Source organism: Crotalus tigris, unplaced genomic scaffold (genome assembly GCF_016545835.1).
Source record: "Crotalus tigris isolate CLP2741 ecotype Arizona unplaced genomic scaffold, ASM1654583v1 scf7180000017999.2816498, whole genome shotgun sequence".
Classification (NCBI taxonomy): domain Eukaryota; kingdom Metazoa; phylum Chordata; class Lepidosauria; order Squamata; family Viperidae; genus Crotalus; species Crotalus tigris.
The window spans coordinates 408,126-435,344 of record NW_024096765.1 but is presented as its reverse complement, the minus strand read 5'-3'; the positions used below and the strand labels follow the sequence as shown (position 1 = coordinate 435,344).

The 27,219-nt window shown below is 41.4% G+C and overlaps 1 protein-coding gene across 1 annotated transcript in view; it reads right to left on the bottom strand.

The window, feature by feature from the left end:
* Positions 1-27,219, bottom strand: part of CABLES2 (Cdk5 and Abl enzyme substrate 2) — a 58,398-nt gene that overhangs the window by 25,063 nt on the left and 6,116 nt on the right. Inside the window, exons 2-3 of the mRNA XM_039346483.1 lie at positions 6,874-6,966; positions 3,913-3,990 (exon numbers count right to left, since the gene is read on the bottom strand). Of these exons, the coding sequence (XP_039202417.1) occupies positions 3,913-3,990; positions 6,874-6,966 (171 nt within the window). The remainder of the gene's footprint in view (positions 1-3,912; positions 3,991-6,873; positions 6,967-27,219) is intronic.

Sequence of the window (27,219 nt, the reverse complement as noted above, 5' to 3'; positions counted from 1 at the left end):
TTTTAGAAGAGTTTCGTGTAGTTGTATCCGCAGAGAAGGCTCAACAGTTAAAAGTTATTCCCACGATTCAAAAAGACTGAAAACGCAATACAGCCTTTGAACTGCAGCCTATGACTGGAGGATATACCATAATATAGGAAAAGGCGTAAGCTTGAAAAGCTATAAAATACACAAAGATCTGATCCGGCTATGGGAACCTCTTTGCTAGAAATAACATCTGTGAACTTTACTTTGTACTCATCCCCTTTCAAAACTACACATAAATAGGAAGTTTCCTGGCAATTGTTAACTCCTTTAAATTTATGCCCAGTGGGATATTATGGTCACACAGTGCTTAGAAAGAAAACATTCTGCCAGCTTTCCCTAGCCAGCTGTCCTTTGGATGTGATGCGATTGTAACTCTCGGAATTCCTTGCAAAAAGATGGGAAATGTGGGAAGGCTGTTATACATCAGAATTTCGAGCTTGAAAAATTAATCCAAAATTGGGAACCCGGAACTGACCAATTACCAAAACTACTTTTTTATCTCTTAAAGAGTGTATACGGGTAGTCCTTGTTTTATGACCATAATTGGGACTGGAATTTTCAGTTGGTAAGGGATGTGGTCAGTCAGCAAATCATTCCATAACCAGAGCTGATTTTATGACCATTTTTTTAACACCGCTATTAAGCGAATTACGTAGTTGTTAAGTGAATCACATGGCTGTTAACTGAAGCTGCCTTTCTCCAATGACTCTGTTTGTCAGAAGCGAGCACAGAAGACTACAAATTGCAATCACAAGACCCCCCCAGGACACTGCAACCACTGTAAATACACGCCAATTGCCTAGCGACTGCGGGGATACTGTATTGGTCATAAGTATGAGGAACAGTTGTAAGTCACTTTTTTTCAGTGGCATCATAATTTTGAACCATTGCTAAACAAGTGGTTGTAAGTCAGGGACCAACTGTAATTAATAACCCATGAGCTCATAACATATTAGACAAGCTTGCAATTGCATTATTCTACTGCCTTTCCCCTAAATTGTTAATCAGTAGCTAAATTATTTGGGGTATTCAATCTATATTTCCCATCCCCAGATAATTCATTTGGCTTTCATTAAAATGAAGCACTTTTGAATGGTTTCACTATTTCCCATCAAGCTAGAAAGAAGTTTCCCATATGTTATTTATAGCACGGGGACGTCTGTCATGAAAATATCCATTTCTTTCTTCACGGCACTAATCACAGGAACTCGAGTGATGAGTTGTTTTATTTTTGTGACAAGGCTAATTACATGTGATATACATCCAGCAAGAACCCGAAATATGTCGTGGGATTTCTGGAGGAAGGTTATTAAATGAACAGTCTGCTTATCAGCCTTCATTTAATTAATCTTTAATGTGTGATTCATTTCTTCTCAAATTCTGAAGTGTGTGGGCCAGGAATATAACTTACGGAGTGCAATATTGTTACGCAGATTATCAACAGTGCTTGAATGAACTGATGTGCATTCATGCTGGATGGATGATTCCCAAATGGCCATCATCTTATAAGTGGAAAAGAGCATCTGAACATTGACCTGTCCTGTTAGACTGGAACAACCAGGAACGGTTGCTGGAATTGGGTATGTCTAGTTTAATAAAGAGAAGGACAAGGGGGGATATGATAGCAGTGTTCCAATATCTCAGGGGCTACCACAAAGAAGAGAGAGTCAAGCTATTCTCCAAAGTGCCTGAAGGCAGGACAAGAAGCAATGGATGGAAACTAAGCAAGAAGAGAAGCAACCTAGAACTAAGGAGAAACTTCCTGACAGTTAGAACAATTAACCAGTGGAACAACCTGCCTCCAGAAGCGGTGAATGCTCCAACACTGGAAGTTTTTAAGACGAGACTGGACAGCCATTTGTCTGAAATGGTATAGAGCAGGGGTGTCAAACTCAATTTCATTGAAGGCCGCATCAGCATTGCGGTTGCCCTCGGGGAGGCGGGTGTGTGTGGCCAGGGTGGGTGCGGCCTACTGGGTGGGCGTGGATGGAGTGGGTGTGGCCCGGGTGGCCATGGCCAGCTCTACATCGTTCCATCAAGAGGGACTATGGGGGCCTGGGCAGGAGTGGGACAGATCTGAAGGTCTCTGGCAGACCGGGGCAAGCGCCAAGGCATGGTCCATTTCTTCATTCCTCACAAAGGGTGACACCTCCCCAGCATGCACCCAGGGGGAGGGGCCAACATAGCAGGGTCTGGTTCCTCGCTGTTTCCAGACAGCCTTGTGGAGCTAAGACTGAATGCGTTTCAGCATAGAGGGCCACCACAAAATTGTACATTGGCTCCCGGCTGGCCTGGGCCAGGGCCAAGGCAGCGGGGGCTGTTCCCTCACTGTTTCCAGGATGGCTTCACGGGCCACATGAAACCACTTCGCGGGCCGCATTCGGGCCCCGGGCCTTGTGTTTGACATGTCTAGTATAGGGTTTCCTGCCTGAGCAGGGGGTTGGACTAGATGACTTCCAAGGTCCCTTCCAACTTCTTCTTCTCCTTCTCCTTCTTCTTCTCATCATCATCATCATTATTAAATGTTTCAAAACTAGACTTCTATACAGCTTTATGTAAACTAAAATGCAAAAAGTTAACCATAGGAAATATACTAAATTTACTGATGTACAGTTATCCTGATTTAAAAGAACAGACTTGCCTTGTATATATTGGAACTTTTGACTATGCAGGTGGTCCTCAACTTACGATCAGTGGAACTGGATAATTCCTTGTTAAGCAGAGCGGTTAAGTGAGGCCAAAATTAGGACCATACCCAATTTTGACAACCATTTTTGTCATCGTTGTTAAGCAAGACATTGCATGTTTGTGATTTGTGACCTTCTCTGTTAATGTTGCTTTTCGGAAGAGGGTTGGGAATATCACAAATCACATAGCTGTAGAGGTGCTGCGATGTCATAAGTGCAAGGACCAGTCATGAATCACTTTTTTCAGCACTGCTGTGAGTGAATGGTTGCAAGTTGGGGAAATTGCACCTTCTATACCAGCTAAAATAGACCTTTTTTCTCTGCCCCGTCTCACTTTAGTATGTTAACTATTAACAGTATTTGACTAACTCTTTACATTCAAGTCAAACTTTCATTTAAATGTTATAACTCTGCTAAGAAAGTATTCAAAATGGATAATTTTGCCGATAAAGAGTTAAAGGGAGACTAATAAAGCTATTTCAAACTATTTAGCTCTCATCAGCTAGCCATACCCTTCTGAGATTCGAATCCAGGCCACCTACACGTTAGGCAGCTGTATTAACCTCTAGACCACGGGTTCTCCTCCCTTTTTGTCAGCTGTACCAGGGAGGAGAAATTAAGTGTTTTCCGGTGAAGCCGGTCTATCAGAACACGTGGTCTACCCAAATATGGGACGAAGCAATCTATTATTGCTTTTTGCCTTTGAACACCAATCTAGGAACTTTTACAGGCAGATGCTACTGCAACAAACTATTTTTGTGTTAAATTTAGATTTTGCCGACAAAGAGTTAAAGTGTTCTGATAGACCGTCTTCACTGGAAGACACTTATATACTGTATATATATATGGATAGGTAAATATATACTTTCTTTTTTTAATGTGGGCCAGTGTGCTCACAGTAAAAATGACAATAAAGGTTATCTTATCTTATCTTATCATCCTATCCTATCCTATCCAATCCTGGACCCGATCAATCTGAAAATAATGTACAAAGAATCAGCCTCATTCTAAAACAATCATCAATTTTATACAATCTGAAGCAAAACCATATTATGGCAAGGATGAACAGTATGATCTTATCCAACAGAGTTAAAAAAAAAAGGGGGGGGGGAAATGACTTCAGATAAGCTTAGAAAGATGACAACTTGATAGCTTGCCAGAGTTAAAGGTACTTGTAACAAAATTTGGAATTTCTCACCTGATCCTTAAGCTCTCTCCGTAAGGTAGGATAGAAAAAGCCACACAAAGGGTTCGTTTTGCGCAAATTAACACTATCCTGAAAAGACAGGGAAAGAATATTGTGAATTATAGTAGCATTTTTATTCCTAAATGAGCTGGATTGATAGCTCTTTTTTTTATTAAAATTTTTTACAAAAATTTACAACAAAACAACCCCAACCCCCCCTCCCCCTCCCACACTTCCCAGAGCTGAATACAGGGTTACAAATATGACAATCATAATCTAGATAACATTAACCAACTATATAAAAACCAAATCCATAATGCACTTTAACTCCCTTTCGATTGATAGCTCTTTTAACATGGGTGTTTATTAAATAGCTTTCTGTGAGCAATTACAAGCTCAGGTTTTAATTTTAAAAAATGAAGCTATTTCACATTTTCCCCAGTGCAAGGTTTAGAAAAATAACTTCTCCAGTTCCCAGTATAAGTCATCTGTAACTGTCTAGCTCTGCTGAATGGCCTTCAGCAAGGAAGACTTAGACCAGTGATGGCAAACCTTTTAGAGACTGCAACCCAAAACTCACTTATGCATCGTCGAGTGCCGGGGATGTGTGGCTCATTGGGTGGGCGTGGCTCATGGGGTGGGCGTGGCTGCCATGGTAATGGCAGACTGGGTGGGACTAAAAAGTTCAATCAATCAATTCCAACTTTGCAAGAAGTTTTTTCCCGTGAGAAGTTGAAATTGACTGATTGAATCTTTTTTTTTTTTTTTTGCACATGGCGGTGGAGGTCTAAAGCTAAAAGGTTTTATAAAACCCAGCTGACTGGGGCAATGACGCACGTGCCCACAGAGAGGGCTCTGAGTGCTGCCTCTGGCACCCATGCCATAGGTTCGCCACCACTGACTTAGACAATGTTGGTGAAACATTTAGTTGGCATGATGTTGTTCTAATGTTCATTTCCTAATTTTCCATGCTACAGAAGTTACTAGAAGGCTGGACTGTAGATACCTTATTCACTCCACTGGAAGAGAATCTGGAAAGTAAGACAATTCTCCCTTCCCAGAAAAAGTTGTCAAGGAAGAAAAAAAAATGGGGCAATAGTCATTGTTTCAACCAAGGTTTGTAACTTTAGCTTACTCCAGAAATTCTTGGAGATCTCTTTCCTACTAAATGGGTACATGTGTCACATTTCTGTGAGCACACCTGTATTGTGTGTGTGTGTGTATAGAGGTAGCACACAAAACCACGCACTCTCCGGTCCATTGGAAAACCTTTCTCCACAGAATCGGTCCCTGGTGACCAAAAGGTTGGGGAAATCTGACAGACAATTCCCTTGGGTGGCCTCAAGCTGGATGAGCTGAAGCTTCTGAACAGTCTTCAACGGCAGCCCCGTAACCTAACCTAGAGTCACATCCTGCCTACCTCTTCATTTTAAAAAGCTTACTTTATTTTTAAGAAGACATCTGCTTACACTTCAAGTGAAATATGGGGTTGGGGAGGGAGATTAGTCTTTGGTTAAGATTGAACAGACATTGCTTCTGGTTCCAATCCTGTACAATCCGTGACCTTCGGTTTAATTTCAAATGTTTTCTACAAGAAAATGATGGAGCTTCTGGCAAGACAATTGGGTCCAAATTGAGAGCCATTTTGGTCTAATGCAGTGGTGGCAAACCTATGGCACGTGTGCCAGAGGCAGCACTCATAGCCCTCTCTGTGGGCACGCGCGCCATTGCCCCAGCCCTGCCTCTCCAGCAGTCCCCTCATCACCAGCAGCCCCCCCAGAGGAGAGTCACCCCCAAGTGGGCCTGCGCAGAGCAGCACAGCCAAGGACAGTGATGGCGAACCTTTTAGAGACCGAGTGCCCAAACTGCAATCCAAAACTCACTTACGCATCGATGGATATGGCCTATTGGGTGGGTGTGGCCCATTGGGTGGGCGTGGCTGCGGTGGTAACAGCAGACTGGGTGGGACAAAAAAGTTCAATCAATCAATTCCAACTTTGCAAGATCTTTTTTTTTCTCCGCGAGAAGTTGAAATTGACTGATTGAACCTTTTTTTTTTTTTTGCACACGGTGGCGGAGGCCTAAAGCGAAAAGGTTTTATAAAATCCAGCTGAAGGCCTAGGACTGGGGCGACGGCGCACATGCCCACAGAGAGGGCTCTGAGTGCTGCCTCTGGCACCCGTGCCATAGGTTCACCACCACTGGCCAAGGACATGGCAGCCGGGCAGTGGGGACAAGACTCCGCCCTTGCACCCCATCATGTGCAGTTGATGCTGCGGGCACGGGTGGAGGGCATGGCCGCCATGGCGCTGCTGGGCCGTCTGGGTAATATGCTGCAGTGGGCCATGGAGGCGGTCAGTGGCAGGGCAGGGGACGGGCGGGATGGGGGCGGGCGGGGAGATGGGTGGTGCGGGGCCAGTGTTTGGACACTCAGTCTCTAAAAGGTTCGCCATCACTGGTCTAATGGTTAAGGCACCAGGCTAGAAACAGGAGACTGTGAGTTCTACTCCCGCCTTAGGCATGAAAGCCTGGAGGTGATTTTGAGTCAATCATCAGGAGAACTGTAAGTTCAAGTCCTGCCTTAGGCAAGAAAGCCAGATAGATGATTTTGGGCCAATTATCAGGAGACTGTGAGTTCTAGTCCCACCTAAGGCATGAAATCTGGCTGAGCAACTTTTCGCCATTTGTACTCTCAGCCCAACCCACTTCACAAGATTGTTGTTGTGGAGAAAATAGGAGGAAGAAGGTGGATATACATTCACCACCTTGAGTTATTTCTCTAAATAATAAAGGCAGAAAATTAAATTAAATTAAATTAATAAAATAAAAGCCATGGTCAGAGAAAGCTAGTAGGATGCACCCAGAAGGACTACCCTCCCACTCTTTCAGCCATTTTGTTCCCCCAATAATCTGTGAATCAAAATTTGCACGGCTTTGCGCAGAGATTTGTTTTGATGAAAGTTAAAAGGTCACCTGCTGTTCCGCGTGTCGTATTGCCTCATATTCTTGATGAAATGTACTTTCTTCAAGCCTTTGTGTCGCGGAGACCCGGATATGTGCTTCGTTCTACATTTCGAGAGAAAAAAATGCGCAAATATCTGTGATAAATAAAAACCCCTCAGGGATAACAAAAGAACTGCAGATGTCATAGCTGGATCGAGCATGCATGCTTAGGTTGGGTTTTTTTTATTTTTTTGGCTTGATATGAGGGTGGTGGGAAGAAGGACTTGCAAAGCATGCAATGGAAGGTTAATGCTGCTTTTGACAAGTACCTGCGCGCACTGGCACATTCCACTATGTCTTCTAAAAACTCTAGAGAGCAGCGCTGGGAGATAAAACGCCTTCTGCAAAAATATGCACAACAGCACGAAGAGCGAATCGTATTAGTTCATGGCCTCCAAGGACTGCAAATGCTCAAGCTAAGAGCATCCCTATACAGGTAGTCCTCGACTTACAACCACTCGTTTAGGGACCGTTCGAAGTTACAATGGCACTGAAAAAAGCGACTTAGGGCCGTTTTTCACAATGAACGGCCGTTGTAGCAGCCCTGTGGTCACATGATCAAAATCTGGCCACTGACTCGTATTTATGTCCTGGGGTCACGTGATCACCTTTTTGCAACCTTCCGGCAAGCCAAGTCAATGGGGAAGTCGGATTCAACCTTGTTACTAACTTAACAACTGCAGTGATTCACTTAACAACTGTGGCAAAGTAGGTTGTAAAATGGGGCAAAATCCACTTGCTTAGGGACTGACACTTGTTTACCATCTGTCTTGCTTAGCAATGGAAATTTTGGGTTCAATTTTGGCCGTAAATCAAGGACCACCTGTATGGTAATTTTCCCACAAGAAATCTAGAATTTTGGACTTTCAGAGAAGCCTATGTACCACAGCCTGTGGAGTCCCTTGCAACAAACTCTAAAAATCAGATGCAGCCACAAAGTACTATATCGTGGGAGATATTTTGGGGAGCAGATTGATCACGGAGTTCTCCTCTTGGGAACAGACAGTGAATCCAATATACTCAACAACATACCTCATAAAAAACAGAATAATCTTTTGAGGAATTTTCCCACAAATTTTCTTTAAATAGCATAATAGGACTCACAGCATGAAAACTACTGATTGAGAACAGTCTGTTAAGAACAAAGCTTATTATTCCATTTCCATTTATGAGTGGCCTTTAACTGTTTAGGAAATCTCTCTGTTTTTTTTTCTCCTCCTGGGACTTTATGCAGATATCAAGTTTGTATATTTTTAATCACTATTAGCCACAGCATTTCTTTGCCCTAGCTTTTCATGTGGAAATAACAGTGTTTAAGGTCATGCTTCAATGGTTAGTAGTACTTGCCAGAAGAGAAGAAAGGAAATTATTTATAGACTATTGATTTTTTTAAAAAAAGTTGTTGCTAGGAGTCCAGGCGTAAGTCAAAGACAAAGGATTTCCAATCAGTTCATCATAAATGGGTATTAGAAAGTAGTTGGAAGTACAATTGTTCTAAAATGTAAATAAGACTATGTTCTTGCCTTATCAATACTGCTGGCAAACAAAACTGTTATCCTTCCTGGCCCAACACTGATTTTCTCAAAAAATATATTGATCTTTTTAAAAAAAGAACCATTGACCTGACAGTTTGTTTTAAAATTGGTTTAAGAATATATCAGAGCACATTGACAATAATCATCTCGATTTCTGGTTAACAGTGATGATTGCTTTTGTTTTGCTAATAGAATATGGCAGTGGGGCCAACAGACTGGATAAGTTAATTACAATTCATTAGATTACACAGTCTTACTGTATTTGTATACTTATTGAGCAAATGGAATTTTTTTTTAAACCCAGTTTTCAGGGGTAGGCCACCTCGGCTCTTTTATGACTCGTGGACTTCAACTCCCAGAATTCCTGAGCCAGTATGGCTCAGCTTGGAAACCTCTCCCTTTCCCCTCAGCATGGTTGGCTCAGGAATTCTGGGAGTTGAAATCCACAAGTCATAAAAGAGCCAAGGTTGCCTACCCCTGGTCTAGTGGGTAAGGCATCAGGCTAGAAAGAAAGGGACCGTGTGTTCAAGTTCTGTCTTAGCCATGAAAGTCAGCTAGGTGACTTGGTCCAGTCAGTTTCTCCCAGCCCAGCTCACCTCACAGGGTTGTTGTTGTGCAAAAAATAGGAAGAGCATTTGCCGCCTTAAGTTATTTCTAAAAATAATAAAATCAGGAAATCAATCAATCAATCAATCTTCTATAAGTGATAGATGCCCATTCAAGGGATTTGATATAGAGCAAACTATGAAGAAAAGTGATTTTGCAGTAGAATTTGTCAGATAAAATTATTATTCTATTCTGTCTCCTCAGGTAATGTCTAATGCAGTGTTTCTCAACCTTGACAATTTTAAGACATGTGGACTTCAACTCCCAGAATTCCACAGCCAGCATTGCTGGCTGTGGAATTCTGGGAGTTGAAGTCCACATGCCTTAAAATTGTCAAGGTTGAGAAACACTGGTCTAATGGGATTATATCCTCGGCGCTCAAAACGTGGGACATGTCAAGAATGTCCCTCTCTTCTCTAATATTTAATTTTGGTATGTTTAATAAGACAAGTGGATGATACACAAGGCAGGTGGGGAGTAGAAACTGAATAAAAGTTGCAGTTAAATACAGATGATGTTGGGAACAAGAAATACTAGGCAAAATTTTGAAATACTTGAAGCATAGTCATTTAATTCCTACAATAATAGATTATTTGGAGATAATTTATACTGATTATATCATAGCCTTTTAAAGATCTTAATCAAAGATCTTTTACTTAAATATGTAGAAATGATACACCATTATGCATTATTCCGTTTGCTAACAAGATAACATGTTAGACACCTTTGGGCAGTATTGAATAAGAAATTAAAATTCAGTTCTCATGAAAAATTGTATGCTCGATTCTAATTACTGTAGGCAATTTATATAAGAAAGGTAGTACAGTATTATTTTTTGCTATAATAGAAAAGTAGAAAATTGTTAGAATGTAAGGGAGATGGACTGCTTCAAAGGCAATCAATCAATAAAGCAACATTGTATGCTAATACTATATTATTTCATTTTAAAGTATTGTTTTTCTTTATTTCTTTTAGTTATTGTTTTTTTTACTGGGTCATCTGGAATGGCATTAAGTTTTATTTATATTTGTTATTATTATTTGTATTTGGTATAATATTCAATAAAAAGTAATGATTGTCCCAGGAGAGCTAGTATTAAGAATGCCCCTGAGAATGGCAACATTTAAAATAACCCTGCTCAATTCTAGATTTGGAGGAGATGGAGGAGAGAAGGTGTACCCCAAACTCAAAACACCCTCCCTCTACAATTCCCACAAACAACAACAGCCACCAAAACCAGCTACCTAGACCAGGGGTAGGCAACCTTGGCTCTTTTATGACTCGTGGACTTCAACTCCCAGAATCCCTGAGCCAGCCATGCTGAGGGGAAAAGGAGAGGTTTCCAAGCTGAGCCATGCTGGCTCAGGAATTCTGGGAGTTGAAGTCCATGAGTCATAAAAGAGTCAAGGTTGCCTACCCCTGACCTAGATGAAAGTTTGAACTAGCTTCTAAGCACTATCTATTTTCTGTGCATGGAAAAGCTTGGCTGATAGAAAAGCACTGTCAATTTTAATACTAAAATATAATCAAAATCATAGAATTATGATCTATCTCAGATAGTATTAACAATCCCCCAAATCCTTGATTGCATCTGTCAAAACCCTTCCCAAAATTATCACCATGACTGACTTCAACCAGAAACACATATTACTTTGAAGAAGCAGGATAGGGACAGTATTGGTGTCTTTCAACTCTGGTGTTAAAGACTCCTAGAATATCATGCACAACCAAGAGGACAAACCCATTTAATCTCAAAGGTGCTTTTTCAAGAGGCAACTGGACTGTCTTGTTTTTCTTTGAAGACGTTTTGCTTCTCATCCAAGAAGCTTCTTCAGCTTTGGCTGGCTGAGGAATTCTGGGAGTTGAAGTCCACAAGTCTTAAAGTTGCCAAGTTTGAAGACCCCCGCCCTACTTACACCCATTTGTTTAGTGACTATTCAAAGTTACAGTGACACTGAAAAAAAAGCAACATGACAGTTTTTCACACTTATAGCCATTGCAGCATCCCCATGGTTATGTGATCAAAATCAACTGCAGTGATTCACTTAACAACTGTGGCAAGAAAGTTCTTAAAATGGGGCAAGACTCACTTAACAACTGTCTCGCTTAGCAACAGAAATTTTGGGCTTAATTTTGGTCGTTAAGTCAAGGACTACCTGTACTATGATTCTCTGTGTAGTAAACTTAAGAAATACCAGGTCCGAGAAGCAGGTTTGCTAGTTGGTGTGTGTGTGCATGAACACACACACACACACACACACATACACACACATTGATATATCGTTGAAGCAATGACAGGTTCCATCCAGTCTTTATAAGAATACTCTTTAGAAGGCAGGGGTAGAAAGAAAAAAGAACTGGCAAGAAGAGATATAGATTAATTAAATCCCAGGTAATGTTACCAATAAATCATGGTCATGGTTGAACACTTCTGGCAACTGAAACATTTAAAAAAAAACTGGGATTATATGTCAAGGCATGGAAAACCGTATCAGTAAAGGAAGATTTCATTCATCAAATTTAATGGCATATTGTGCATTCCGTATAAATGTCAGCCTTCATGAAAAATAATTCTTTAGCAGCAGAAGATGAATATCTGCAGGAGTTAGCTGGCCAACAGCTCCTATAATCAAATAAGAGCTTCAGATATTTTTTAAAATAAGATTTATAACCTAAGCTGGGATTATTAAGAGGAATGGTAACAGATGAATGATCTTTGTTAGCCTTCACTTCATTACGGCCAGCAGAAAAGAGTGAGGGCAAAAATCCTATGAGGTATGTAGCTAAAGTGTTAAAGTTCACAGAGAAAATACAAGACTCAAAGCTAAACAGTCTTCCTTTTTTTTTTTTATTGTGGTGGCTATAAGTCTCAGAAATAGAAAAGATTTGCTGGCTCACCTTTTTAGGAAAATTGTGATCATACATTGAGGGCTACTTGTATTTTGCCACTTAAAATATTTGTATATTTTACCAAATGGTAAAACATTGCAACGCACAGTGCCATTTCTGGAGAATTGGTCTGAAAGCTGCATGAAACCCACAGGCAGCCCACGGACTGCGCAGTTTTGAATGCAGCACAGCTGCATTTTTCAACTTGGACAATTTTAAGATGGACTTCAACTCTCAGAATTCCCCAGCTGGGGGAAGCTGAAGTCCACACATCTTAAAATTAGAACATAGAATAACAGAGTTAGTTGGAAGGGACCTTCCATGTCTTCTAGTCCAATCCCTGCGGGAGACCCTATACCATTTCAGACAAATGGCTGTCCAGTCTCTTCTTGAAACCCTCCAGTGTTGGAGCACCCACAACCTCTGGAGGCAAACTGTTCCACTGGTTGATTGTTCTCACCCTTAGGGAATTTCTCTTTAGTTCTAGGCTGCTTCTCTCCTTGATTAGTTTCCATCCATTGCTTCTTGTCTTGCCTTCTGGTGCTTTGGAAAATAAGTTGAACCCCTCCCCTCATCTTTGTGATAGTCCCTCAAATATTGGAACAGTGCTGTTTTTCAAACTGTCTTCCAGTCTGAAAAACACTGCAAGGTCCTCAGTTACAATCTCATCAAGAGCACCAATTTTCTGCTGTGTTTCCTTGCATGCCCCTAAATACGTCCGTGTAGCTAGCTGATTGCACCCTAGATCAGAGGTCCCCAACCTTTTGGGTACCAGGGACTGGTTCCGTGGAGAAAAGGTTTTCCGCAGACCAGAGAGTACATGGGTTTGTGTGCTGCCTGCATCTCGCGGATGGGGCTTTGCTTGTTTGTGCGGACCGGTTGCAGGCGTGCCATGGCCTGGACCGGGGGGGGGGGGGGGTTGGGGACTCTTGCTCTAGATAACAGCTTCTGATTTAAAAGGCAAACTCTATTCCTTTGCTGATGGCTCGATCTGATGGCTAGTCAGAGAGACTTGGAGGAAAAAAATAGCTAGGACTTTGCTCTGGACAGCTTAGTCATTCTATCTTTCCAACGTTTTACCCAGAGGATTAAAAATGGTAGAAGCTGAAGCAGCCAAGGTCGTGGGAACCTTCTGGCTAAATTGCTGGAGGTCACGGGGACAACACAACCACAGAAAACTAGAGGAGATTTTAACTTCAAAAGCTGGAACAAGCTGTACTTTCTCAAGGACACCATCCCTGCACTGTCATTCTTCTGCAGCTTATTTTGGAGGCAATCACTTAATCTCTCTGATAGGAGCAAAATCAGATGTCAACAACTCACAACTGGTTTTGGTTTTGAGTGAGCAATCTAGCTTCTGTTGTAATAAGTCTACCCTTCTTTCCCAAATCAGGGGGATCCAGCCTTGACAACTTTAGCAGAAGACCTGTGGACTTCAACTCCCAGAATTCTGGGAGTTGAAGACCACAAGTCTTGAAATTGCCAAGGTTGGACACCCCTGCCCAAAATATTGCCTTTCAGATGCCTTGAGATTACAACTCCCAGAATCTACAAGGAACATGACTGGAAAATACTTCCAATGCATATTGGTTCTTTTTATTCAATTAATATTTTAACTTTCAATGCCTAATGTTTTAATTTTCTATCCTTTTAATTGAAAGAGAAGAAGACATAATTATGTTCTCTTGCATTTAAAAATTCAGTTTACCCCTGGAATTTTTTTATTCAGTTCCAGCAGTCACCAATAGCAGAGAACCCTCGACAGCATTTTTTTAAACAAACAACAATACTCTTTTCATGTTGTGAGAGGCAGGAGTGTTTATGCTGATTGATGGTATTGTAAGCTGACCAGAGTTGCTTGATAAGTGAGATAGGCAGCATATACATTTAATAAATAAACATGCACATGTGTGTGTATATACATACAAATACATAGGAAATACCAGGCAAGGAAAGACCGTGTTAGTCTAAAGCAGTGGTTCTCAACCTTTCTAATGCCGCAACCCCATAATACAGTTCCCCATGTTGTGGTGACCCCCAACCATTTATACATCACCAGGTGCCAGGGGCGTGGCTAAAGAAAAGGGGGAAAAAATGGCGGACAGCCTTGTTTGGCGACCCCCGTGAAATGGTCGTTCGACCCCAAATGAGGTCCCGACCCACAGGTTGAGAACCACTGGTCTAAAGAGCAGTAAACCCAAAGGGACCGGTGTCAACACACAACTTGTGGTCCACTCATTTGCTTCAGCAAAAATTGACCTATTGACTGATACAGAGTGGGCCTGTTCGCACAAGTTAACAAACCACGATGTTTGTTCATATAGTAGGTATGCTCAAACAAAGCACATTACATAGGTCTGATTTGTGCAACATGTAAAAGAATAGCCTGGCTGCCCCAAACACATTGAGCCACAACTTATACAATATATGCAGCAGCTGCAACAAAGGCAAAAACTATCCAAGCCAAAGCAACTACAAATAGCTGATGATTTATAACTGATCATTTAGCAACCATTTGAAGTCAAAACATCCCCCAGAAGTCCTTACAAGCCAGTTTCAAAGTTCTGATAACCACAACCCCTACAGTCACTTTAACTGCTTGGCAACTGGCTCACTTTTACAGCTGTTTTGCAGTTCTTGGCAAAAAAATGCCCATTGGATAAAATGGATTCACTTAAACATAGCACTGTTCACTTTGTGACTGTTAGGGTTAACTTAATGACTCCTGCAAAATAAGGTAGTAAAATTGGGCACAATGATATGGTGACCCACTTAACAACTGCAATGAATTATGACCATAGTTCTGGGCTCAATGAAGGTCGTAAATTGAGGACTACCTGCAATTGTTCTCCTCTATTCTGCCCTGATCACACCCCAGTTGTTGGATTCCTGTGCCCAAGTCAGGCACAGGGCTACATTTCAAAAAGGGCAACAGCAAATCAAAGTTCAGAGGAGAACTATCAAGATGGCAAGGGATCTAGAAACCCAACCTCTTATGGGGAATCATTGAAGGATCTGGGTTGGTTTTGCCCACAGAAAAAACAACTGAGGGGAAGCATGACAATAATCTTCAAATATATGAAGGAGTGTCAGACAGAAAAGTGAGTAAAATAGTAGTTTAAAACTACAAGGAATAAGCTTCAGGTTAGACATCCCCCAAATTTTCTTGGCTGTCATATAAACAAGCAAGTTTTTTTTACTGGACATTTGGATGGTTGGATGTTCACTATCAATGATATTTAATGGATCCTGCACTAAGCAGGTGGTTGGACTAGATGACCTCTACTGACTCTATGATTCTGATATTCCGGTAGGCCAAGTAGGATGTACCTGACAAAATGGCTATAGTGAAGCAGTTCTTGGCCCACACAGTTAAGCACTGTTCAAAGAGATTCCAGCAACCGGAAAGTCACTTGGTGGATCAATCAAGGGGATCTGCTAACTAGGGTGATCAGTTTTTCCTACACTTACTGTAAAAAGCTTGGTCCAAGAAGGCAACACGTGGCAAAGTTTACCATACACAGGTTCAAGTCTCACTGCAATACATCTTTGAAGAAAGAGGCAAAGCCAGTATTTTTCCCCAAATGTAATATGAACTGGATGGGTCCTGTCAACCTCCCCATCTCTAAAGATTTTTTTAAATCCATGCTTGTGAGCGGGTAAACATGCACAGCTGAAAACAGTCTGCAGATCTCTTTTCTCCAAACTACCTTGATAGCTGAGTCACTTAAACTGTGTCAGCACCTAATTAGACAAGTTATTTTTACTCTAGGATTTGCCTCGTAAGAAATCACTGGCAGATTTTCCATGTATTCTCCATCATAGGCTGTACAGCCTAGAGTGGCTCGAGATGAACACATTTGGGCAACGATTCAAAGTCCTGCCAGCCTAGCCCAGTCCAGTCTTCTGAAATACATCTGAGGAAAGTTCTTTAGGCTGTGGATTATGGGAGAAAAACTGAGAGCCAGTTTGGTCTAGTGTAGGGGTAGGCAACCTCGGCTTTTATAACTCATGGACTTCAACTCCCAGAATTCCTGAGTCAGCTACACTGACTCAGGAATTCTGGGAGTTGAAGTCCATGAGTCATAAAAGAGCCAAGGTTGCCTACCCCTGGTCTAGTGGTTAAGGCATCAGGCTAGAAATAGGGAGATTATGTGTTCTGCCTTAGGCATGAAAGCCGGTCAGATGACTTTGGTCCAATCACCAGGAGACTGAGAATTCTAGACCTGCCTTACGTATGAAAGCCAACTGGGTGACTTTGGGCCTATCACCAGGAGACTGAGAATTCTAGTCCCGCTTTAGGCATGAAAGCAGTTGGGTGCCTTAAGGCCAGTCTCTCTCTCTCTCTCTCTCTCTCTCTCTCTCTCTCTCTCTCTCTCTCTCTCTCTCTCTCTCAGCCCAACTTACCTCACAGGATTGTTGTTGTGGGGAAAATAGGAGGAAAGAGTATTAGATAATGTTCACTGCCTTGAGTTGTTTATAAAAATAATAAAAGTGGAATATAAATATATGAATAAATAAAATGAAGCGTGCCTGGGCAAGTTTGATTGTGCCAGCAAGATAGGAATTATATGTCTTTGGAACAGCGTCCCTTCATCTCAGCCTGAGGAAATTTCACCTCAGAAGACCAGATCTGTGGTGTGATGTTTTATTAACATGGCTTAGTATCTCTTCTTCCTCCCCAAGGGTGCAGCTTGGATGCTGCAGGCACAAAGATCAAACAAAACAAACTTGGGCAAACTTCCATGCTTTTCTCACATTTCGGAGGTTTTCTAACCCTTTTTTCTAAGCCTTCATCTGGACTGATTTTGTAAATCCTGCCCGTTTCCTTGGTGCAGAAATTAATTAAAACTGGCTACACTGCAGAGTATACGGCCCTCACTTCTTCACACCTTTTGTTAGACTTACTTTTTGAGACAAGAAAGAAAAGAATGAAAAGATGCACCACCTAAGGATACTCTTTTCAGTGAATTGGGGAGGACATAGAGGAAAAACTAAAAATAATTTTTAAAAAACCTTTTAGACCAAGGCGCAGTAGCAGTTCATAGGAGTTCACAGAAAACCAAGCTCATGCATTTTATTTTCAAGTCCCTGTGCTTGAAATCAGGTTTTTAAAAAGAATTTAAGGAAGAAAATTGTGTTGGTGGAGACACACGCAGCCTCTGATAATCATATACTATATACCTGGCCGAACAAGGACTCTCAGATTTCATTCCTCTTTTATTTAAATCTATCCCTCCTGAGTATATTGCCAGCATTCAAACCACCCACAACGTGCAGCCTTATTAGATACTATGAAAACAATTCAAAGACCAGTATGAGTAAGCTAACTGCAGTGCTGAATTTGAACACCCTGGGGGTTCTTTCAAGGCAAGATGCAAATCTTATTTTTTATTACTTTTGCCAGTACCACCTTTTTACACCCAGAATATATTGGCAAGGTAATTCTGGTGATAATTAGGACCCTACTGCAGCCTAGAACAGCCATTTAAAAAATGGGGGGGGGGGAACAGAAGACCTATGGGAACAATCAATCAGTGGAACGGCTTGTCTCCAGAAGTTGTGGGTGCTCCATCACTAGAGGTTTTTTAGAGGAGACTGGACAGCCATTTGTTCGGAATGGTGTGGGTCTCCTGCTTCAGCAGGGGGTTGGACTAGATTCTAGAAGATCTCCAAGGTCCCTTCCAATTCTGTAATTCTGTATTCTGATACTTGTCTTAATAAAGTTGTGAATATACAGTATTCTTCGTCTCACATTCAAAGTAATTCATCTCTCTTTCTAAAATAGTTTTGCCCAACAGGATATCCCAGTGGTGGTGAACCTATGGTGGACGTGGCCTGCGCGTGATACATCTGGCCCATGGGCCGCCAGTTTGACACCCCTGCTCTATAGTATCTACAGCACCCCAAAACTGATGCACCAAGTTAGTGAAACCTGATCTAAAAAAGTTAAGAATAATAGGCATTGGACCTGCTATTAAAAAAACAAAACCCACAGAAAAATCTCCTAAACAATAAAGGAATAAAGTAAACTATGCCCCAGAGAAGATCTGCAGCCCCTGAAAGATCAGAGTGTTTGTAATGGTTAACATGGCAAAAGAGAGACATGATTAAATATGAGGGCTATGCATTAAATACCAATCAAGAATCCTTTGGCTGAGATGAGTGGCGAATGAATGAATGAATGAGGTTTGGAGAAAATGCTTAAAAAACAAAACACCACTCTGTTGCTTGCAAAAAGAGTAATCTTTTTTGCAGATTTTTCTGTGAGCCAAGGTGAATGTGCTTTAAGAGTCACACTGTGAGTTGGCTTATCAAATTTATTTTTTCACTCAGGCTTCCACAATAGCCTGAAATACATCAGGGAGTTTAATGATTGTCAGAGAGGTGCTGTCCCCACCCAGGGTCCAAACCACTATTTCCAAATCATATTCAAAATGTGTACAACCTTATGTTAATATATAGGGAGTAATCAAATAGATTATACTGAAGAGTGTTTAATGTTAATTACACTTAAATGAAACAGAGTGAAATATGGTTTAAGTCCTGCTACACCCAGTTTTTCCTCCTGCTCTCACCTGCTTGTTCAGAACAGCTCCAAGGCATGTTATATCACCACTCAAAAAATAATAATAAAAGTTTGCAAGCCAGCAATTGAGGAACTGGCAGCTGAACCAGCTTGGAAAGGATATTTCATAACCAAAGAACTATTAGAGAAAAAAAATATTTATCAAATCTGGCAGGGGTGTGGGGGAAAAATTGCTCCTTGGCACTGCAGACTTTAGGATCTACAATTTTATAAATGTATGGTAGGTATATTTTAAATCCATTTTTCTCAATCTCAGCAACTTGAAGATATGAGGACATCAATTCCCAGAATCCCCCATGTTGGCTAGAAAATTCTGGCAGTTGATTTCTACACATCTTCAAATTGCTGAGGCTGAGAAGCACTGCTTTAAATTATCACTTCCTTGAAAGCATCCTTCCTTTATTTCCGCACAGAAGAACTTGAAAATATGGTGTAAAATTCAGGGCTCCAGGCTATTTCTAAAACCTCTTCCTAACAGAAAGAGTTGCATTTAAGGAATCACATTAAGTGTTCCAGATAAGCAGAGCTGATATTTTACATGCTGATCAGGAGACAAGACTCATGCCTTGAGTCTATAAAATCCCTCCTACTCACATGAAGGTACAAAATGTGCTTCCCACGACTGTTGTATATTGTTCAGAAATACCACCTAATTGTAAAGCACACAGGATAAGGCACAAAAAAATGTGGGTTGACAGAATTGACAATGCGTTATTTAGAAGAAGAAACACGGGCCACCAATTCACTAAGATTCCCTATGCTCCAAAACTGCAAAAAAGCATTTTCTGCTGATATATTATTGTCTAAACTGCTGATGGTTGGGTCCATATGTCCTATTATATTTTGTGCCAAAATTCCAAGATGGAATATATTTGATGCCTAATTCTATTAGGCCCCCAAGCAGAGCTAAACACAGCTTTCCCCTGTCAAATATTAAAAATAAACTCAAGAGAAATAACATTCAAGAATATAGGCATGCTCAGTATTTTCCAAATTAAGGAATCTTAAAAGGTGCCAAAGTTGGAGGTTAAGCAACTACAGAACGTGGAAAACTCCTTCTCTGCAGCAACCCAAATATAATTTATTCTTCTGAGAGGATCCTGGGATTACTCAATAGAAATCCAAAGGCTGCTTTATACCCCTTGGCATAAAAACCCGGCAGAGTGTATGAGCTTGTCGTAGTTTTGCGTTTCGAAACATGTACATAAAATAGTTCATAGGCCTGTACAAACTGCTCATATGCAAAGCAGTCAAAGGTTATTCTCATTTCACAGTTCTCTCACAATATTGCAAGCCAGACTTGTTAAATATGTGTCTCTCTTTTAGCATTTTCAAGAGATGCTAGTCCTAGCTACAATCTGCCTACTTGTTATCCTCCAGGGAAAATGTAGTAGACAATAATTTTATAGGAAGATAAAAGTGCCTTGTATCTCAAGGAACAGAAATATTATCTTTTTCAGTATGCTGTTATATGATGGCTTGTTTCAATTTCTCAGAGCAAAGATAACAAGCCCTTTTAATATGCTGTTCTTTGGGAGGGCTGATTTTTTCCCAACACTTTAGGAAGCCTATCTCCAAATTATGAGTTTATTGCACCTTTTTATAATTGGGTACTTCTATTAAAAATGTCAACATGTCTTTTAGATTCTCAAAAGGCTGAAGTGTTACGTTCCACATATTAAAGAAATCTATCTTCGCCTCTTATTTAATAAACAACTTGAACAAATTTCATAAGAGCCCTATCAGGGATTAATTCTTACTTCTGCAGAGATGAGACTTTAATGTGCTTTTTCTCATCTGATGTTGAAGGAAGATATTTGCTGATGCTCTTCTCTCCCAAAGGGACTCATGTACAAATGATACTCTCTTTTAAGTTATTTTGCATCCTGCTTCTTCACTGCCAAGAAAACTGCGGTGATTTATCCAGACTGTTACCAGGAATCAACGTGGACTTGAAAGCACACAACAAATAATTAAAAAAAAAAAAATCCACTGCAGACTATTAGTTAGAACAGTGGTTCTCAACCTTTCTAATGCCGTGACCCCATAATACAGTTCCCCATGTTGTGGTGACCCCCAACCACTTATACATCACCGGGTGCCAGGGGCGTGGCCAAAGAAAAGGGGGAAAAAATGGCGGACAGCCTTGTTTGGCGACCCCCGTGAAATGGTCGTTCGACCCCAAATGGGGTCCCGACCCACAGGTTGAGAACCACTGAGTTAGAACAAGCTATATTATTTATTTATTTCCCGGTTTTATTATTTTAATAAATAACTTAAGGAGGTGAATATGCCCAATATTCCTTCCCGTTTCCCCATAACCACGAGGTGAGGTGGACTGAAAGAAAGTGACTGGCCCAAAGTCACCCAGCCAGCTTTCATACCTAAGGCAGGACTAGAACTCACTATCTCCTAGTGATTGGTTCAAAAAAACCAAGTTGGCGTTCATATGTAAGGCAAGACTAGAATTCACCATCTCCTGGTGACTGGCCCAAAGTCAGCCAGCTGGCTTTCATGCCTAAGGCAGGGCTAGAACTCACCGTCTCCTGGTGATTGGACCAAAGTACCCAGCTGGTTTTCATGTCTAGGGTGGGACTAGAACTCACAGTCTCCCAGTTTCTAACCTGATGCCTTAACTACTAGATTAAATTGGCTCTAGGTTTTTTCCTCAAAGTTTTCACTCTTTTCCACCCCCTGCCCCCCCCCAAACAGGTAGACTTCCAAGGCACCAAGATGGAGAAGACTGACTGTACATCACATGTTTAGAGTCTACATTTAGCTGGCTTCACCTTGTCTCTAACAGGAAAGTTAAATCTCAGTTTAACTGTAACCTCTCTTTGCTTGAAGGCACTGACTTCCAGTCTCCTGCCATCAGCACCTCCTTAATGAGATACTAATTAACCTGCACAAATCTTCTATTCACATCCCTGGAGCTCAGCACTCCATTGCTGATCGTGGAGAATAAGAAATAGCTTGGCATTTGCTGCTTAGCTATTTATTACGCACAACAAAAGCCGGAACAAATGGCCTGCAGTAACATACAAAGTGAAACGAACTGAGATTTGTGGTCATCCCTACCTCCCGTAACTTTTTCCTGGAGGACTAATGATTGCTTAAGTAAAGCTTTCCAGAGGAATCCATGCTACTAAGCCTGTGTGATGTCAGTGCTACTTAACCAAAAGTGGACCATTGCAGACAATGGTTAACGGTTCTTACTTAACTACATATGACTAATTTTCTCAGTTTTAGACAACCACAATAGAGCTAGCGTGCTGGGAAAATACCATCAACATTTATCCTTCCATTCAGTTCTCCAGAACCTAAGAAGATGATTGGGATGCTTATCTTATACCTCTGCCGTTTTCTTTTAATCATACAGCTCAGTATAATTTTCTACCAACAAGGACTGGGATAGTGAAGTGTTAATATCACTTTACAATGCCTTGGTAAGGCCACACTGGAATACTGCATCCAGTTTTGGTCACCGTGATGTAAAAAAGATGTTGAGACTCTAGAAAGAGTACAAAGAAGAGTAACAAAGATGATTAGGGGACTGGAGGCTAAAGCATATAAGGAACAGTTGCTGGAATTGGGTATGTCTAGTTTAATGAAGAGAAGGACGAGGGGGGACATGATAGCAGTGTTTCAATATCTCAGGGGCTGCCCCAAAGAAGAGGGAGTCAAGCTATTTTCCAAAGCGCCTGAAGGCAGGACAAGAAGCAATGGGTGGAAACTAATCAAGGAGAAAAGCAACCTACAGTAGAACAGTGGTGGCGAACCTATGGCACAGGTGCCAGAGGTGGCACTCAGAGCCCTCTCTGTGGGCACTCGCGCCGTCGCCCCAGTCCTAGGCCTTCAGCTGGATTTTATAAAATCTTTTCGCTTTAGGCCTCCGCCGCCGTGTGCAAAAAAAAAAAAGGTTCAATCAGTCAATTTCAACTTCTCGTAGGAAAAAAAAGATCTTGCAAATTTGGAATTGATTGATTGAACTTTTTAGTCCCACCCAGTCTGCCGTTACCACCATAGCCACGCCCAGCCAATGGGCCACACCCACCCGGCACCCGACGATGCATAAGTGGGTTTTGGCTTGCAGTTTGGGCACTCAGTCTCTAAAAGGTTTGCCATCACTGACCTAGAACCAAAGAGAAACTTCCTGACAGTTAGAACAATTAACCAGTGGAACAACCTGCCTCCAGAAGCGGTGAATGCTCCAACACTGGAAGTTTTTAAGAAGAGACTGGACAGCCATTTGTCCAAAATGGTATAGGGTTTCCTGCCTGAGCAGGGGGTTGGACTAGATGACCTCCAAGGTCCCTTCCAACTTTATTATTATTATTATTATTATTAGTAGTAGTAGTAGTAGTAGTAGTAGTAGTAATAGTAGTAGTAGTAGTAGTACTTGTGAGCTACATGTTGGCCACTGGCACAGATGAGATGGAAAGATATATTCTATTTGTTACAACTAGCCAGTATCACTATTTCAACAGTAGTCTCTTTTCTCCTCTCAGCTGATCTATGATCTTGGGGGAGGGAAGAGAACCAGGCAGGGTTTCCTCAAGCTGCACAGAAGGTAGCCAATCATGAAAACAAACCTGGATTCCTTCCAGAAAAAAAAGCACAACGTCAGCTATAGATCAATAAAGGCTGCCATCGGAGGCTGCGATGGTGACAACAGGTAATCCAAGAGCCCTGGAGAGGAATAGGAAGATGACTCTGGGGAGGATGGGAAGAACGATCGGGCTGAAACAAGGATCTGGGTCTTCTCCATAGGCATTTAAGGTGAATATATCCAAAGGGAAAGATGGTCAAACATTCTACAAGTCACTGTAAAATGACTTATCAAGGCCCCAAAAGTCAACTTGGCGACAGCCTTGAACATTACCGCATCAGCATAGCAATTGTAGGTAATCCTCAACTTACATTTCATTTAGTGACCATTCAAAGTTACAATGGCACTGAAAATAGCAACATGACCGTTTTTAACACTTATGACTGCTGCAGCATCCCCGTGGGTCACGTGATCAGAATTCAGATGCTTGGCAACTGACTCGTATTTATGATGGCTGCAGTGTCCCGGAGTCCATGTGATCCCCTTTTGCAATTCTCTGACAAGCAAAGTCAATGGGGAAGCCAGATTTATTTAACAACAGTGTTACTAACAATTGCAGTGATTCACTTAACAACGGTGGCAAGAAAGGTAGTAAAATGGGGCAAACCTCACTTAACAACTCACTTAGCAACATAAATTTTGGGCTCCATTGTGGTTGTAAGCTGAGGGCTACCTATATATTGGAAACCTTGTCTGTAAATTGGGAGGCTCAAGATGATGACTCAAAGAAGTAATAAAACAGAACTCAGAACTGGTCCCTGGTGGACACCTGTTATAAGAAGAAATTCTTGAGGAAGTAATCTGCCATGTAATTTTGCAAAAAATAAAACAAAAACAAAGCAAAAGAAGGATTTGACCTAATAAGGTACACAGCCAATGATGCCAGGAAACATAACCTAGATGGCAATATCTGATAGTCAAATAGTGGCATCTAGTCCAGAACTGATTTCAATGGGACTTGGCTACCAAAACAACATTGAGGAATGGAGGAACTATCAGCCAATCACTTGGGAACCAAGAAAGGTTTCTTCAACAAAGGATGAAGAAGGATGAAGAAGAGAATCTAGAAGGACAACAGTGGTTAAAGGACAGTTCATCAGCTGATGATACAGAACAGAAATAAACAGCAGAAAGTAAAAAAAGAGCAAGAAGGATGAGCAGAGGGTATAATATGAAGGATGGAATTACATATTGTTGAACCTCTTATCTGAAACAGGAATAAATTCAAATGCAGAGGGAGTAGAAGACAAAGAAGATAAATGACAACTAGCTGAAGGAAAAGAAGAAACAATATTCATAATTTGTAATAGACAACTTGAAGCAGTAGGTGTGAATTTAAATGGACTCCAGGAGATGGTAGAGGACAGGAAGACCTGGAGGAACATTGTCCATGGGGTCGCGACGGGTCGGACACGACTTCGCAATTAACAACAACAACAATAGACAACTTGCATAGGACAGCAATAGCAGTTAGCAGTTATAGCACTTCATAGTGCTTTACAGCCCTCTCTAAGCAGTTTACAGTCAGCACCTTGCCCCCAATAATCTGGGTCCTCATTTTACCGACCTCAGAAGGATGGAAGGCTGAGTCAATCTTGAGCTGGTGAGCTCTGAAGGAATCGAATTCCTGACAGGGTGAGCAGAGTTAGCATGCAATACCTGATTCTAACCACTGCGCCACTATGACTCATTTGTGGTGAGGATGTGGTGGATTGGGCTCTCCTTGTGTCAATAAGCCCTCCACTACAACTCTTCCCATGATTGCTGGAAAGAGCAGACCCAAGAATGCTGGCCCAAGGACAATTTACTCCAGAGGAAGTCCTGTCTGTTATTACTCTACTCAGGAGAAGGCCAATGAATGGAAGGATGCGTTTTCTAAGATTGCCCTTTCTTGAGAATGAGCCTCCCTGATTCATTAACAATTCAGGTTTTGTTAGGTATATCAAGTCAAGGAACCAAGGGAGCTGAAAGGCTCAAGAAGAAAGAAGATCAAAGAAGTAGGAAGTATTTATTTCCGATGAGGTTGATTTCAGCCAATTGTTCCCTTGGCTAAGGATCTCTCGTAACACATAGAGTAGGGGTCTTCAAACTTGACCCTTTTATGACTTGTGGACTTCAACTCCCAGAATTCCTCAGCCAGCATGCCTGGCTAAGGAATCTGGGAGTTGAGGTCCACAAGTCATAAAAGGGCCAAGTTTGAAGACCCCCCTGACATAGAGAACAACGTCCCATTGAATAGCTCACCACCCTTAAAATAAAATCCATAAGCTGAGCTTGCTGTATAATTCCATGATCTCCAACCTGGATTTCTATAGGTAAAGGCTTCTTTTCTTCACCTGACTTCTATGAAAATTGCTCTGATGACAAAAGCAAAACAGAGCTAGCCCTTCCCTCTTTAAAACCCCCTCTCCTAAGGAGCCCCATCCAGCAGGGCCAAGAAGAAGGGCCTTCTCTGTGGTGGCTCCCTCCCTGTGGAACATCATCCCTGCAAAGATAAGATTGGTCCCCACTTTGACACTCTTTTGCAAACCCTGAAGATGTAGTTTTGCCATTGGGCCTGGGGAACCTCAGAAAGATACGGAGCCCATTGTGGCGCCTTTGATTATTGTCGCCAAGAAGGTAGGGAGTTATTGCTTTTTTTATTGTTCTTGTATTGGGCTTTTATCCTTTTAAGACAACCGGAGTAACTGAGAGTGGGCTGGGTGGCCATATAAATTTTCTTAAATAAAATAAACTACCTAAGAGGGGGAAATCCTGCTTAGTTTGGCTGTTCAGTTTCTGATTCTTCTGTTTTCCTGCTCCTTTGATTGACAGGTTAGCCAGTTTCTTCTGTAAGGTACGGTGGAGAAAACAGATACTTGCCCAATTTAGCTCACAGGTACAGAGTAAAGTCAACTTGAATTTGGCTGACAAGTTCATGCAGGCTTTTTGGCAACAATAGGGAAGTGATGTTCATCGCCTAGTTTGGATTTTTTTTTTTTTTTTTTAATTCCCAGTCTACCCTACAGCCCTGGTGATGTCCCATCCAAGTATTAAGCAGGCTATATTAAACTTAGCTTTTAGGGCTAGACAAGGTTACAGAAGATTTAGTCTAAAGAGGGTGGCTAAACAGTCACTCAACTGTCAAATCTGCCTTGTTTAGGAAAGTGAAGTGGAATCCTTTATCCTTAGAAGAATAAGGCAGAAGAAAGACGATCCATTTTTCCACTAAATTCCAACTACGGTTAAAATCAACTCTCTGCAAAGCTTTCTAAATTTTTTGGACAATTAAAATTTGAAGATTTGGGGGAACGCCCCTTTTCCAACAGGGAAGTGCTTCTCTGTATGCATCCATGCGACTTCTTTTTAATTTTTTTTTATTCCACCTTTATTTATTATTATTTTTTATAAATAATTCAAGGTCTTAAAAGTTACCAAGGCTGGACACCCCGGTTCTCAGTACTCTGAAAGAAGATCCAATCCATTTGGAGAGAATTAAAACGAATTAAATTGTTTTAAATTTTTAATTAAATGGTTCTAATTAAATTAAATTGTGCCTGAGGATGTACTCCAGTACTAATCTGAAAGCTTGGAAGACTAAACCTCTGGGTCCCGGTGAATGACACTTATTGGATCCTGCAACATTATCCTGGGACACACACGTATATTTGCCTTCCTTTGTGTGAATTAAAACAGGAAGGCTGTTTGTCACACTTGGCCGGAGATAGCAAAACATCACACAGGATAAGAAAAATCTTTCAGAAATGTATTATTATTTTTTCTCAAATCCTTTGGGAAAGAAAAGCTCTAGCAGATACCTTTGTTCAGCAAAAAGCAAGGAAAAACACATAATCCCTGCAGGGCTCTTAATTATGGGAGTGGAAGTCCAATGCTCTGTTAGAGGCACCTGATTTCAAAAGCTGTCTTATAAATTTCTAGCTTCCACAGGTAATAATAAATTGTACCTGACAGATAAGAAAAAAGTCTCAACAACAAAGACAAGCCTGAATGTTAAAGAGGTCAGGCAGAGGACAATCCAGAGAGAGAGGGAGAGGGGGAAGGAAAAAGAGGGAGGGAGGGAGGGAGGGAGAGAGAGAGAGAGAGAGAGA